The 15,122-nt window shown below is 49.4% G+C and overlaps 1 protein-coding gene across 7 annotated transcripts in view; it reads right to left on the reverse strand.

Moving 5' to 3' along the window:
* The window catches only part of LOC109304674 (rap1 GTPase-activating protein 1-like), a 160,124-nt gene that overhangs the window by 118,703 nt on the left and 26,299 nt on the right, over nt 1-15,122 (reverse strand). For all 7 annotated transcript variants that reach the window (XM_019527418.1, XM_019527415.1, XM_019527416.1 and 4 more), the window contains exons 2-3: nt 11,509-11,602; nt 10,639-10,674 (exon numbers count right to left, since the gene is read on the reverse strand). In XM_019527418.1, the coding sequence (XP_019382963.1) occupies nt 10,639-10,656 (18 nt within the window). In that variant the 5' untranslated portion in view covers nt 10,657-10,674; nt 11,509-11,602. The remainder of the gene's footprint in view (nt 1-10,638; nt 10,675-11,508; nt 11,603-15,122) is intronic.

Here is a 15,122-nt window from a genome sequence, read left to right on the forward strand (position 1 = left end):
CCTCTTTGCTGCAGGGCTGGAGGCACAGCTGACTGCCGCTGCCTTCTTCTCCCAGGGCCTTCAAGGCTCTTCAGACGGGTCTCTCTGCTCCCTCTGCTGGGTCAGCTCACCCCAGCTCTTCTTAGGCCTCTGGCATCGTTCCCTGGAGTCACTGTCAGCAGCTCCCCCCACACGCCAGTTCGGCTGCTGCTTTTATCCCCTCCGGCAGTCCCACCCTGGCTTGCAAAGCAGCCAACCAGGGCTCAGGGTGGCGGGCCCCCAACTCTGGCCATCCCCCTTCCATGTGAATGGGGGGATTGAAAACCCCTTCTTTCCACTGGCTTCTCCTTTTCCACAGAGCAGGGCTCCCCTGCTCCACCCTTGGGGTCTCTCAGAGTTCACCAGCAGTTTCTAGCCCAGGGTAAGTATCTCAAGCCAATCTGGTGAGCCCACATTGGCAGTCTGTCACATATGCAAGTACTTAGCATCTGCATGAGGCTGCACTCTGGCTCAGCATGTTCATGGTTCCCTACAAACACATGCTGGGTGAGTGTGTTTAGAATATTATCAAAAATTAATTTTAGGTGAATGCATGAGTGAGTGAAGCATACCCAATCTACTGAGAAAGCAGCCTTGAGAAGAACAGACAAACCATCTACAAGAAGATAAGGCGCAAGCAGACACCTTGTCTCCCCTGTCTCATGGTGTTGTAAATCAAAGTAACTCAGGCCTCGACAACATTGTATGCCAGCCACATCAAGTCAGGAGACAATTACCGGTGTGCCTCCCATAAGATCATCGTGTCCAGAGGCACCGCAACTGGTCTTCATGACTGAACCTGAGCACCAGTGGATTTTCCTGTGCATATGTGTGTGCAAGTATGAATGGTTTTAGATAAAGCACTGCTTTTCCGCACTTGATCTACATGTCTCACTCAATAAAGATCTTGGTTGCTGAACCCATGCGTTGATCTTTCATCGAACAAGTGTACATCACAAATTTCTACTTGGCAAGAACCCATGACTGGGGGAGTTAGACTGCAAAGGAAAGAGAAATAGGTCCCTCCTGTACTTTAGCCTTAGAAGCACAGCGGTTAGGGGACATAAATATGTTTAGTGCCAAACAGTGTTCCAACCACCAGGCCACACCTTAGGAGTTACCAAGTAATGTCTCCAATGCTCCTTTTGAAGCAGACCCCCTGGAGATGTATATATTTGAGGGCAGAAGGAACTAAGCAGAGCAGAGGGTGCATGGCTTGGAGAAATGGATGCTCTGGAGGGTGGAGGCTCTGACATTCTAACGTTGATCCTTGCTCCCCTTGGAGCAGAAACTTCTGGGCTGTTTTCCATTTGTTTTATCCAGGGATGATAAATGAAAAATAACGTGGTTCAGCTTCAAAAGGCAGGCTGGAGAGGGCCTGAATAATGCCACACCTGTGGCTCTACTGGTTAGTGTAGTGCAGTAGCGATGCATAGGGAGTGCACGGGGGTGCATGTGCCCCCCCCCCCGAGAGCGCTGCTACACCCCCTGACAGGCTGCGCTCCCCACTTAGGCGACAGGCGGGGGGGTAGGTGGGAGCACTGGTGCCCCCCCTGCAGGCGCTGGCCAAGGAGTGGGAGCACTGGATGAAGCGCCGCAGCCACTCCCAGGAGCACTACAGCTGCTTCCCAGTCAGTGCAATTGGGTCCCTGCCCCAGTCGTCAAGTTTGGCTGCAGGGGGACCCTGATAGCTCACTGGTCGCTGGGGAGGCACATGCCCCCCCTGACTAAGGTGGCACCAGTCGCCCATGGAGTAGTGGACTAGAAAATCAGACAAGATGCAGATTCAAGTCTTGTGTGTGAGGTAGTCTAGAACCTAGGTCCCTTGCTGCATAGGTAAGGGCCTTAGCCACTCAGCTTTTGGGATATAACATGTAATGGACCTTCTACTAGCTGGCCCACAGTTTGGGGATTTATGCATGTAAGATCTGTGAACAGGCTTAGCCAGGGTACAGTAGCAGCCAGTAGCCATGTAGATGCTTATGGGCATTTTTACACATGCTCGGGGGGGGGAGTGCTTTAATTAGAACTGAAGTGTCTGCAGCATCTCGTGTATCAATGTCCCCATGCTTCAAAATGGCAGTGGGGGCGCTTTAACTAAAGCTTGGTGAATGAGCTCTGACATGCTGCAATTCCACTGATACACAAGATGTGGAGCCTGGCTGGAGCATGCTAATTAGCATGATCCAGCAGACTTGATTAATTGAGTCTGCTCTGACGTGCTGTAATTAGAGCATGCTGGAGCAGCCTCCTGGCACTTCTACATGCACCTTTTGTGTCCACACAGCCTGTGGAATAGGACCACAAACTATGAGTGCCGAAAATGGGTGTTACAAGACTGGAAACAGGATTCTGCCCCAAAGTCTCTAGCCCTTTTCATGTGAAGACCAGCCTAACTATATGTCTTCTGTGTAACTGATGAAGAGAATTCTAAGTCTTGAACAACACCTCTGAAAGGGATAAATTGTACCCTGTGATACGATGAGGCGTTTACTGCCCTAAGAACACCCATCTCAAGAGAGGACTCCCTGTATCGCCTGAGAAGATTGCAGTGTATGCTCAGCTCACTTATCCTAGCAATCTACCCTGACTTTTGGATAAAATATGTGAAAACCTCTATTGCCAACGCTGTTGTGATTTTTGTGGGAGGAAATGGAGCTGTACATTGATTGCCTCTGCCACGTGAGAATGCCTCTGCCACTCCAAGTGGCAAGTGGGGAGATGATGCAATGGCAGGGACACAGTGATGAATCTGGGGGAGATTTATGCCATGGTGACCAGGGAGCTTGAATTGCCTTAATCTGGACCTGACTCCAGGAACTCCTCCTTGGACTTCCAAGTCCTTCAACTTCACAAGAGCCTTGTACCTACCAAAGGAAATCCTTCAGTCTAAGAAAGATAAATGGTTTATGGGAAACATGAACAGACAAATTAGATTCTCTGTGCTGTATCAAAAACAAATCTTTCAGCTGCTGAATCCACCTGTAGGTGTCAAGTATTTCCAAGACCTTCCAGGTAAAATATTCCTGCAAAACAGTTTCCCTTCCAATGGGCACAAATGGGGGCATGAGTGTTCCCTATGGGGTATGATTATCCAACCTGAAACTCTTCCTTGTGCAAATTCAGATAGTGTAAACACACACATTTTCCTGTAGCACCCAAAATATTCTTGGTACTTTATTTAGAGGGTGCATCTACACATGCATTTACTCCAGCCTAGATTTACTGTGCACTAACCTACTGCCTCCTGCTAGGACAGAGACAATTTCCCCCTGACCCAGCAGCAGGGAGCTCTTAGCCCTGGCTCCCCGATTGGTTGGCGCTGGCTTGGAAAGAGCTGCAGGGGAGGAGCAGATCCCAGCCCCTTGCCTCGATCCACTGGTGGGGCAGCTAGCAGATAACTCCTTGCTAGCTTCCCCAATGGCAGATCAGAGCAGGGGCTGCAATTCTTTCCAAGCCCCGTCCCTCGATCCGCATGTGACTGGGATCTGCCTCTAACTGGGATAGTTCCTGGCCAGCCCTGGGCTGCACGGGGAAGTCTGCATGTGTAGTCCAGAGCTGGCTGGGGACTGCCTAAAACAGGACAGTCCCCAGCCACCTCCAGGCTGCATGTGCTTCCCCACCCAGCCTGGGGCTTGCTGGGAACTGTCCCAGTCAGGGGAAGGTCCCAGCAAGCTTCTGGTTGGGCAGGGAACTGTTGCCATGCAGGGAGCTCCCAGCCCCTGCTCTGTGATTGCAATTGCAATCTCAGAGTGGGGGTTGGGGAGCTTGTTCTCTCTGGAGCTGGATGGGGAACCAGCTCCCCAGGCCCCACCAGCAGGAAGATCCCCAGCACTGGCTCCATGACCGTGGGGCCACCACTAGGAGATGCATATCTCTCAGCCTGAGCTCCACAGTCATGGGGCTTGGGCTGGGGGACCCGTATCTCCTAGCAGGGCTCAGGTTGAGAAAGATATGGGTCTTCCAACTGCAGAGCTGCTGATGGAGATAAGGGTCTCCCAGCCCAAGCTTTGCAACTGTGGAGTTCGGGCTGGGAGGTAAGGGTCTCTCAGTCCCCTGCTCCTTGATCGTGATGGTGGAGAGGAGGCTGGGAGATAAGGATCTCTCAACCCCTGCTCCATAATCTTGGAGTGGGGGGCCTTGGATCTCCCTGCTGCTGGCGCAGGGGGACATAGTCCCCACCAGGGCTTCTGTGGTAGAGCCCACCCTGGCAGCAGGCAGCTCCTGGGGGCAGGGAGCTATCTCCCACCCTGTGGTGGGCAGCTGGCCAGATCTGGCTCCTAGTCAGGCATCTACATGAGTACTATAGTGCTGTTACTACTGCCAAGTAAATGTGCTACTTGCATTTGCAGGTAGCAAATTTACTCAGGATTAGGGAGATTTACTACGAAGTAAGCATGTGCACATGTATATACACACATGTTTTCTTCAGAGTGAACTATGCTAATTCACCGTTAAGAATCTCGTGTAGACGCTCCCAGAGAGGCATAGATCAAGCTTTCAAATGCTCAGTCCAAAAAGACAGACAGAGTGCCCCGAAATGCTCAAAGCAATGAATGACTATGACATAATAATATAAGTGATGTTTAAAGGATATCCTCAGTTTCTTCTTCCCTATTTTAACTGGTCAATTTCTTCTACCCATCACAGAAGAAGTGGATCTATAGGAAGGACCTCTCTGTGGAGAGGATAGGAGCTTAGTGGACTAATTCAAGGTGGATACTCCATCTGTAAGGAGGGTTGAGGAAAGTAACACAGAGATGGCTCTGGGAGAAGCAGGCAAATGGTTTGTTGAAACTGTCTTCATTTGCACAGGGGAGGGAGTGAAGAGATTAAGGCAGCTGAGTGGGGTGGGGAGGTTAATAAGGGTAACTGGATACATTGAAATATTTTTTTTTTCTTTTCACTTCTTGTCTCCCTTCAGAGTCAGCCCAACTCAGAGCAAACTGGAGTCTCTTCCTGTTCAAGCATTACTGACAATCCCATGCAGAAAAATTATTGAATTATATATGACAGAAATGACAGAGTTTACCTATCAAATACTTTACTCCTAGTGCAGATATTTTAGATAAAAAATAATCTAGCTTTACTCTCAGATCTCACAAGGAGTGTTCAGTTAAAGGAACAGTACCATTTTACCCACACACTGACCACAAAAAACATAAAAAGAGTCATACTAGGGCAGACCAACAGTCAGTCCATCTAGCCTAGAATCCTGTCTCTGACCATTGCAAATAGTAGATGGTTTAGAGGGAGAGCATATAAACATGGCATTTCTAGATTAATCCATCCCATCATACCCTCCCAAGCATCCACCATCATTAGTTCAGGAATGTCAAACGATACATCCCTGATTGCTCTTTTCGATACCTCAAATTTTATAGCTCCCACATGTAATATAACATGACTGAGTTTATTTCTGTTCACAGAGTTACACTGAAATATTAATCAAATTCTATAAACCCAAACTGAGGTTGAACATGCATCATTAGCTCTGCTCCAATGAACACACATTACCACACAATCTTTAAGAATATGAAAACAAGTAGTGTGAGATTATGTAATTGCAACTATTTGGTATAGCTGAAGATGTCATTTCTAATATTTTTAAATTTCTGTTTCACTGGACACTTTCATTCTTGTAATGGTACAGCTTTTCCTTATAAATGTAGGCCTGTGCTGTCTGCTGATATAAATCAACCTGCCTCTCTTCTCTTAGGTAATGCTGAACTCATTGAAATCTGTGTAAAATATGGTCTTTAAGCTTTGTAATAAAATGTTCTACTCTCTAAGACTGATGTTGTAATAATTTAGTAGTAGCTATGTCTCTTTCCCTTTCAACTAGTAGTAGAACTGTTTTAAATATTTTAAAAACACAAAAGGAACCCCCAACCTTGAAAACAAATGTTGCAACTGGTTTTGATTTATGGGTTTTCGAAAGGGCCTGTTTTTCCCATTTTTTAGTTTTTTCCATTTCTTTGCTTTTTTTTCCAGTTTTTGGTTTTGCCTTCTATCATTTCCTTTCTCCAGTTGTGTTTTTAAAAAATTCGAGATGAGATTTGTTAGTATCTAAAGGTACCTGTAGTAGACATCTTGGGCCACTGCTCTAATGTGTTATAATTATATAATTATAGCACATTACAGCAGACTCAATTAATTTAGTTTGCTGGAACATGCTAATTAGAGCACCTCAGCAGCCTCTCCATCTCAGCTATTCAGTGTCCACACACTTCAAAATGTTGGTGGGGGTGCTCATTCAATGAAAGCCACTCCAAGAATCACTCTAATTAAAGTACCCCCCTCCTGCCCCCCTCTGCTGCTGGAGCACATGTAAAGATGCCCTAAGTCTCTCACATCTATTCTTTAATAACTTGAATGCCTATGAAAATCTTTAATTGAATTTTTAAAAATAACTGGACAAAAGAAAAGAATAGAAAAAGCAAAACGGTAAAACCAAAATATTAAAATGTCAAATAGTAAAACCCCATAAGACAGGGGCGGGCAATTATTTTGGGTGGAGTGCCACTTACCCAGTTTTGGCAAGCTGTCAAGGGCCTCATGAGTGCTTCACCCCTTGACAGGTGTCCCACCCCTGGTCACCATCTTGGGACCAATGTCCCAGGGCCAGCACTGGTGGGGCCCAAAGCAGGACGCAGGCTGGCAGGGGTCTATGGAGCCAGGCTGGGCTGCACTAGCAGGGAGAAGGGGGAGCTGGCCTGGCTTTATAGAGCCCTTGCCAGCTGGGACCCCGTGCTCCTGCCACCCTGATCTGGGCCCCACCAGCACTGGCCCTGGGGCACCGGTGTAGGCCCTGTGCTTCTCCTGGCTCCCCACCCACTCACTCCCAGTGTCCCCCAGCCCCATGGTACAGGCAGGGGGCAGCGCACAGCCCCAACCCCCTGCTTGCCAGCAAGGAAGAAGCTGGTGCTGAGCATGGGGAAAAGCAGCCTCTTGCCCGCCCCATGGCCAACACTCCCTGCTGCAGCCGCTCAAAGCCCACGCGGGCCTGTCTGAAGCAGGCACAGGCAGCCCCATGTGGGCTGCAAGCGGCTACAGCGCAGAATGAGAGTGAGGAGCCGCTTTTCCCTACGCTCAGCACCAGCTTGTAACCCACCCCCACTGCCAGCCTGGGCCCTGCACCGGCTCCGGGCTCGCCCGCCGGTGGCGGCAGTTGCAGCCCCCCTGCTTGCTGCGCCGAGCAGTGTTGGCTGCTGCTGCCCACCTAGGGTTCACGCACGGGGCAGCCCAGAGGCGGTGGTGGCAAACTCTGCCCAGCATGGCAAGTGGGGGGCGGGGCTGCAGCTGCTGTCACCACGCACAGCCCCAATGGGCGAGCCTGGAGCTGGTGCGAGGCCCAGGCTGGCAGTGGGGCCGTGTCACAAGGTGGTGCTGAGCATGGGGAGGGGCAAAGTGGCCCCCCCCTGCCCTGTGCCCAACACCCCGCACTGCAGCCACTTGCAGCCCACCTGAGGCTGCCTGTGCCTGCTCCGGACAGCCTCACATGGGCTATGAGTGGCTGCAGCACAGGGTGCCAACCACGGGGCAGGCAAGGGGCCACTTTCTCCTCCCCCCCTGCCCTCCTTCCCTGCCTGGGCAGGGTCCTTCTGCCCACCCCCACCCCCTTACCTGCGGTTCCGGCATGGAGCAGCCACGTGCTCCCAGGCCAGAAGCCCCAGCTGGGGCTTCCGGCTGAGGGGGGCGTGGGCCCGGGAGGCCCCTGCTTTGTGGGAGCCCACCAGGCTTCCCCTGGGTCCTACTGCAAAAATGACAGGAACCAAGGGCAGATAAATATTAATTTTCTACATTTTTAGGGGCCCTGCAGGCTTGATACAATGGCCTCGTGGGCCATATTTTGCCCACCCCTGCCATAAGATCACAAATTATAGTGAAAGCTTCCAGAAAAATCTTCTGAAAAGACATATTTTACCAAAAAAAGAGGAATTTGTCTATAAAAAAGCTTTGTGTTCAAAATGCTTTGACCAACTAACTACCCGAAAATACATCTTGGTACAATTCAAGGGATAAGGCAATTAACCACAAAGGTAATTTAGCTACATGCACAATATGGTCTTCATTAATGCAAACAGAAAACTAATATAAGTTGCTTGTATACACTAACAAATTCTTGTAAGTTCCCTGAGTTGTTACATGTCATCTCTGGTACAGAGGGAGGAGCTTCTAATTCTTTCAAGTAGCTGCTACATAGAAAACTTTATGTTCGGGTTTTTTACAACTATTTTAAATGAAGGAGAGAAGTTTTAAAGACAAGAAATTCTATCTACAATACAATTTAAAGAACATACACTTGGATAAAATATTATTGCTACTGCATTTGGGGACTCCAGAGACAACCCATATGAAAAATGCAACCACTGCATTGACTCACATATGACACATACCCCTTTCCTGAAAAATAGCTACTGGAATTTGGGGTGCATGTATTAAAGGAGGAAATGTATGTAAAAGCCACATGGTCCAGCCCCTTTTCTAGAGTTACATGGGCCCTCCTAGAGTTGACTGCCCACCCAGCTGAAGAAGAAAGACAGGGCAGCCATCAGCACCAGACATCAGCACCCCTTTCTGGCCCCTTTTCTGAAGCTGGGTAGGCAGCCAACAGCACCTGCCATGTCTTGCAGTTAGAGGGTTAACAGGGCAGCCATATTGTAACTTTCCCTCACTGAAGCTGCATGTGGTTTTCTTGCAAAAATCCTTACTGCTGTTTTCAAAGAAATGTTTTTATTTCTTAATTCCACCTTCCAAAACCAAGGAGTGGGGCATGTGGTATGCAAGACAATACAGTGATTTGTGTTTCAACATAGAAACACAATTCTACTTTAAAAAGTATACTTCATTTCAAATTTACAAATGAATATTTATAAGCCAATTAAGTTAATGGAGCTCTGCTCATTTATACTGATTGAGGAATTAGCCCACAATATTCAACAAGTTTACTTACTAGTAAACTATTTGCTTTACCCAAATTTATGTCAATCCTTTATCAGTAGTATTTTCTATTCATACCAAAAAGTAAAGCAGATTCCCAAGGAAATTCCTATTAAGAGAAACTTGAAAGACCATTCCAGTGAAGTACAGTGGTCAGCCTTAACAATGGAGAGGGGACAAAGTAAAGATTGTACTTTTAGCCTTAGCTATAGCTTTTGCTGACAATTGACTGACTGACTATGCACCTTCAGTATTCTCTGAGGGTCATTCTTTTACATACAATAACTTTGTGTGCAACCCTACTGCCTTGCTTGAGTCCAGGGACATGAGGAAAATGTCTCCAAAGTAGGGATGGGCAAAATATCATGCGCAGGCCAAATCCAGCCAGCCAACTGACTGGATCCAGCCTGTGGGGGTGCCTGCCAATTGATTGGACCCAGCCCACAACTGCCTCTGCAGTGCTCTTCATGGGGCCACAGCAGGCAGCCCAATGGTCCTGGTCTGCTCCAGCACATACAGCTTACTGGTGGGGCTGATCCCAGTGTGGCTGCTCAGCTCCCCTTGCCTTGCCTCCAGAAGCAGCTCATCCTCCTGTTTGTGTTGCTTTGGGAAGGGAGGAAGCTTCAGCCAGGCAACTTCAGGCAGCGTGCAGGGCTCCAGCTCCAGCTCCCAGTTGCTTTCCACCCCCTCTGCCCACCTGGCACAGGCAGCCAAGTGGGTAGAAGGCAGCCAGGAGCCAGAGCCCCATGTGCTGGGACAGCAGCTGCCCATCTGAAGCTTCCTACCTGCCCAGAGCAGCACAGCAAGAGCAGGAGGAGGAGTCACCACTGGAGGTAAGAGGAGCTCAGCTGCACCTGGGAAGCTGTAGTCGCAGTGGAAGCAGCCCTACTGGGCAGCAGCACAGGGTGGAGTGTAGCTAAGACTGCCTCGGATGGGAGCAGACAAGGCTTGGCCCCATGTGAAGCGCTGAGGGGGTGGCCATGGACTGAACCACCTGGATGAGCTCTGCTGCACATGACCTCTGTCCCCTCCTCCCTCCCCTCACCCCTGGCCACCTCCTCGGACCTAGCACCCAGGCAGCCCCCTCCACACACTCACATATGCCCACCCCATGCCCACCCACACTCACCCTCCCACACATACCACATACCCTCCCACACTTTCCTCCACAGGGCAGGGGTGTGCAGGGGGTGAATCACAGCTCTGCCCCGGGCCCCGGTCCCATGCTGTCACTGCTCCGCAACCCCACGCCATGATCCCAGCCTTGCCCGCCTATCCCACTCTTGAACACTGCTCCCTGCCTGCCCCTGGCCCCATCCCACATAGGGAGTTTTGGTGAGTTGCTGCAGCAGGGGAGGGGGGAGGGGTGCAGATCTGGCCTGGAACAACTCATCAAAACTCCCTTTGTGGCCCCCGAGCCCAAATAATTGCCCACCAATGCTCTAAAGACATGGTGTCAGGGGGTCAGTGGGAACCAAGAAGAGCCAAGAGATAACATGATAGCCCAGGATGTGGAGAACAGAGTGTACTGCAGGTTAGGATTGAAGGACATTTGTGAAGCTGCGTGTGGAGGGCAGAACTAGAATAGGAACTGACAGTTTGGTTACTGCTCGTTACCAGAAATGAAGAAACCCCCAAAGCAGGAACCCCGAGTCTGTTGGAATAACTGCTCCTTACCTGCATTTTTTCAATCATTTCAAACAAGTCTGCAGGCTGTGAAGAGAAAACGACAACATGGAAAGGTATCCACAATTTTTATGAGTGAGAATAAAAGAGGGAAGAATGTCTTAGGGCACATGTACATGTGCATTAATGCGACTTTTCTAATGCACATTAAATTTAATACTGCCAATGTGAGGTACTAAATCAATGCACAATAAGCTACGCTACTGCAGTGCATTTGTACACTTTTTTAGTGACACTTAATGTGCAGTGGACTATTTTATTGCACATTAGCATAACGTCACAGTTTTTTATGTCACACTTCAATGCACAGTAAAATAGTCTACTGAGCATTAAAGCACATGTGTAGATGCACCCTTAGGGTGATATCTTTTATGGGAACAACTGCATACTTGGGATAGAGTTGACAAGCTTTTGAATGCAAAGCAATCTTCTTCAGGTCACTTGACCAAGCATGGCATCTGTGGTGGCACTGGCCATGACAAAGGTCAGTTCTCTTGCTTCAGGGCAAAAACTATTCTGCTGCTGAAGTCAGGATGGAATCCCTCTCACTTCTGATGATGCAGTAAAAAATAGCATGCCAAGAACACGGCTGTCACCTTGCAATTTGACCTGGTATGATGTGGTATACTGGTCCCTATGGAGCATTTATCTTTTTCTGATGAACCAAGACAATGGTCTTTTCTGCTGTGTTATAAAACTTAGATTGCCAAATTTTAGGACAGTAACAGGGGCACACGTGTACCCTCAACACCTGCACATGCCCAACTGTCAATCCAAGATGCACATTCCCTGACTCTCTCCCTGTTCCTCAGCTGATCAAGTCATATTCTTATCCTGGAAAAAGAAGATGCAACACCGTACCTTGTGGTGAACAGCAGTGTTAAGTACAGTTGGTGAGTCTGGCGTAGGAGAGTCAAGTATGTCACTGATGCAGTGCTCTACCTCATCAGACTGTCTGCAGAGACAGAAGTAAAAGGAGACAATTCCCATTAACCCTTATAACATCCAGGATACCAACGTCTATATGTAGTTACTTGTCTACCCCTCTTTATCCAGAAAGTGGCCTAGCTTCTCACAGCTGTTGTTTCTACCTTTTTGACTCAAGAAGAGACGTGAACAGCTCACCATTCACTGATCCCCAGCAGCCACCATGGATGTACCCCACATGCATTCCTTGTTACTGGGGCTCGCACTCTTCATATGATCATCAGCTCCATCACAATTCCTGGCTTAGCTAAATGATCTCCCTTCTCTAGTTTTCTGCTTCAGTGAACAGGTTACAGCAGGAGGTAGGCAGGACTCACTGGGGAGTAAATGAAGTGAAGTGAGGGGGGGAAGTCCAGTAGTGGATGCTGTGGGAATAGAATTTCCCCTGATATTGAGATCACCTTGTGAAAAACCATTTGATTCCCAGGAATCATACATCTGAAGATCAACTGGCATCTGAAGCATTAAAAGCCCCTGCAGTCCCTGGAGCCAGAACCTAAACACAGACCACTTGCCACAGCCCTGATGTCAGTCCTATGACACGGAATATCCCATAGCTACAGATAGTGAAGAAGCTGTCTACCCTGCAGAAGAAAAACAGGGGTCAGAGGGTGTGTCTACATGTGCAATTAATGCTATATATGTAATTTACTGTGTAGTAATCCAGCCCTGGGAATGTATCTACACGTGCATCCAAAACATTATTATTACTAAAGTTAGCAAGAAATCAGATGGATTTCTGACTACAAGGCCTGGTGTTGCTAATCATTACAAATTTATCACAGTTTTGTGGTGCCTGGTACAGGTAGTCTCATGTTGGCATGAAAAGTGTAGCCTTTAAACAATTTTGAGAAAGAACCAAAAAAAGCATCCCTGATAATTATCTACATTCTGGGAAGGCATATTAAACCACAAACCCAGAAGCCTAGATAGATTCTAGTTCCAGATCTTCCATTAATAGCAGTTAACATTTCTTTGGCATCCACAATTCTAATTAGAAGCCAGAACTAGGTTGGAAGGTATGTATAAGACAGGGAATATCATTTCACATATCTATGACTTTTCACAAAGTTACTTATGGGCAAAGCTGAAAACAGAACCTAGATTCCTTAGTAACAGAAACAGATCTCATCCACTTTGAAGGCTAGATAGATATGCACCCTTATAGATTAACTAGATACACAAGACGTATCTATACATGCATTAATGAGTTTTTCCTAATGTGCATTAAGTTTAGGACCTCCAAAATGTGCATTAGGCTGCCCTAATGTGCAGTACTGAAAGCTCACATTTTTTAAGTTAGGCTTAATGCGCAGTAACCTATTTTACTGTGCATTAGCATAATTGCATGGTTTTGTACATGATGCTTTAATACAACGGTTGTCAACCGGGGACTATGCATATCCCTAAGGATATTTAAAATGGTCCTAGGGGGTATACAGACCTGATCTGGCTCATAAATGCTGCATGCATGCGCAAAGCTGCAGCACAGCACACAGGCAGTCATAACAGCAGCTGAGTCTGGCTGGTAATATGTTGAAAGGGAAGGGGCCAGGGGAGTGGGGAGAGGGCAGATCAAGGCCCCAGCGGTGGAGGAGGGAGTAGGGCTAGAGCAGGGGCAGGGACTGCCCAGCTGGGGTGGGGCGCCAGACTGAGCTGCGTGCGGGGTGGCTCCCACCCCTGTGTACACCCCAAGAGGGCACAGGGCAGGGTGGGATGCCACTGTGGGCTGGGGTCGGGTCTGCACTGGGCTCTTCCCAGCGGGGGCTGGGCCAAGCTGCACTCTGGGCATGGGGTAGCAGAGGTGAGAGGGAGCTAAAGGAGGGGCTGCAGGCACCCCAAAATTTGCCATAGCAACTCCCCCAATAGCCCCCTCCCAGCATCACCACCACCTGCCTCCAGCTCAGTGCAGACCAGCCCCCACTGGGAACAGCTTGGCACCAGCCTCACCTGCAGCAGCAACCCGCCTCGCCCCATGTGCAGGTCCAGGGGCACACACCCCCCCATGCCCTCCCAGGGGTGTGTGTAGTGTCGGGTACCAGGGCAGAGTATGGGACAGAGCCACAGCTTGTCTGGGGGGTGGAAGGAGGGGGTGTCTCCTGCCGCTAGGTATACCCCAGGAGGGCACAGGGGCATGTGTCCCTGGATCTGCACAGGGCAGGGTGGGATACCGCTGTGCACTGGGGCTGAAGCTGTGCCGGGCTCTTCCCTGCAGGGGCTGGGCTGGGCTGGGCTGCACTCATGGTGGGAGGCAGCAGCACTGGGCAGGGGCTACAGGGGGACTGCACCCACTCCAGAATTCACTGTAGACCCCCCATAGGCCCCTCCCAGTGCCACTGCCACCCACCCCAAGTGTAGCATGGCCCAGCCCCTGCCAGGAAGAGCTTGGCGCCAACCCCAGCTGGCAGTGGCAGCCCACCCTCCCCAACACAGATCTGGAGGCACATGGCTCCATGCCCTCCCAGGGGTGTGCGTAGCTGCGGGAGCCACCCCCTGTGCAGCTTAGTCCTGCACCCCACCCCAGTGAGGCAGTCCCTGCTCCTGCCCCTGCCCCAGTCCCACTCCCTCCTCCACTGCTGGGCCAGCCCGCCCTGCGCTGTACACATACCTAGGGGCACATGCCCCCATTACCTCCCAGGGTGCATGCTTTTGGTGCTTTTATCTAATAGCTGATTGAATTAGCTTTAGCAAAAGTGCCAAAAAGACTTGATGAAGTGTCTGAGCTATACAGACGCTACAGAACCAGGGTGAAGTAATGCACTGCTTCTTCTAGTAAAGAGTGTTTTTTGCTTGTTTGTTTGTTTGTGGGTTTTTTATGTCTGCAAGCAGCTGTATTCTATAAGGGTAGGGACAGACATTCAAAAAGCCTGAGCCTGAATTGATTCAGTCTTTGCAGGTTAGTCTAACCTGGCTAAGCTAACCCAGTTTATAATCATACAGACATCCCGGAAATGTAGGCACATGCCTGCAGTGGCTCAGGCTAGAAGCTGTGGGTGCTACAGCAGCCCTCCCTTCCCTTCTAAGCTGAGGGGTGTGTGGCCAGGCCCCAGCAGGACACTCTGATTAGGGAGGGTTTCCCCTCCCTCCTTGATAACAGAACATTTATCAGCTCTGTTATCAGAATTTATCACTCCATCAGAAGCCTCTCTCATTAGTTCAAGCCCTTCTTAAACAACTTGTTCCAAAGAAGGAATGGAGGGACATTACCAGCTATGTGTTGATTAGCTCCAGATAGCCCTAGTGGACACAGTCCTGTCTACCTTTGTCCTGTCTGTCACAGGACAGACCATAGCCAGCATGTGGTCTGCTAGCTAATGCTGAGAGGTGTCTGTGTAAGGCAGAGGGGAGTGGGGAATCCCTGCTTAGCAGGGAGAGATGAGGGAAGGGGAGGAGGGATGGAGGAAGCCAGGCAAGCGCCTAGAGTCTCTGCCAAAGCTCCAGGGAGCAGAGGGAAGGAACCAGCTCTGCTGTGGAGCAGAGAGCCCCAC

The sequence above is a fragment of the Gavialis gangeticus genome, unplaced genomic scaffold, assembly GCF_001723915.1.
Source record: "Gavialis gangeticus isolate Ggan-Ray unplaced genomic scaffold, GavGan_comp1, whole genome shotgun sequence".
NCBI lineage: Eukaryota > Metazoa > Chordata > Crocodylia > Gavialidae > Gavialis > Gavialis gangeticus.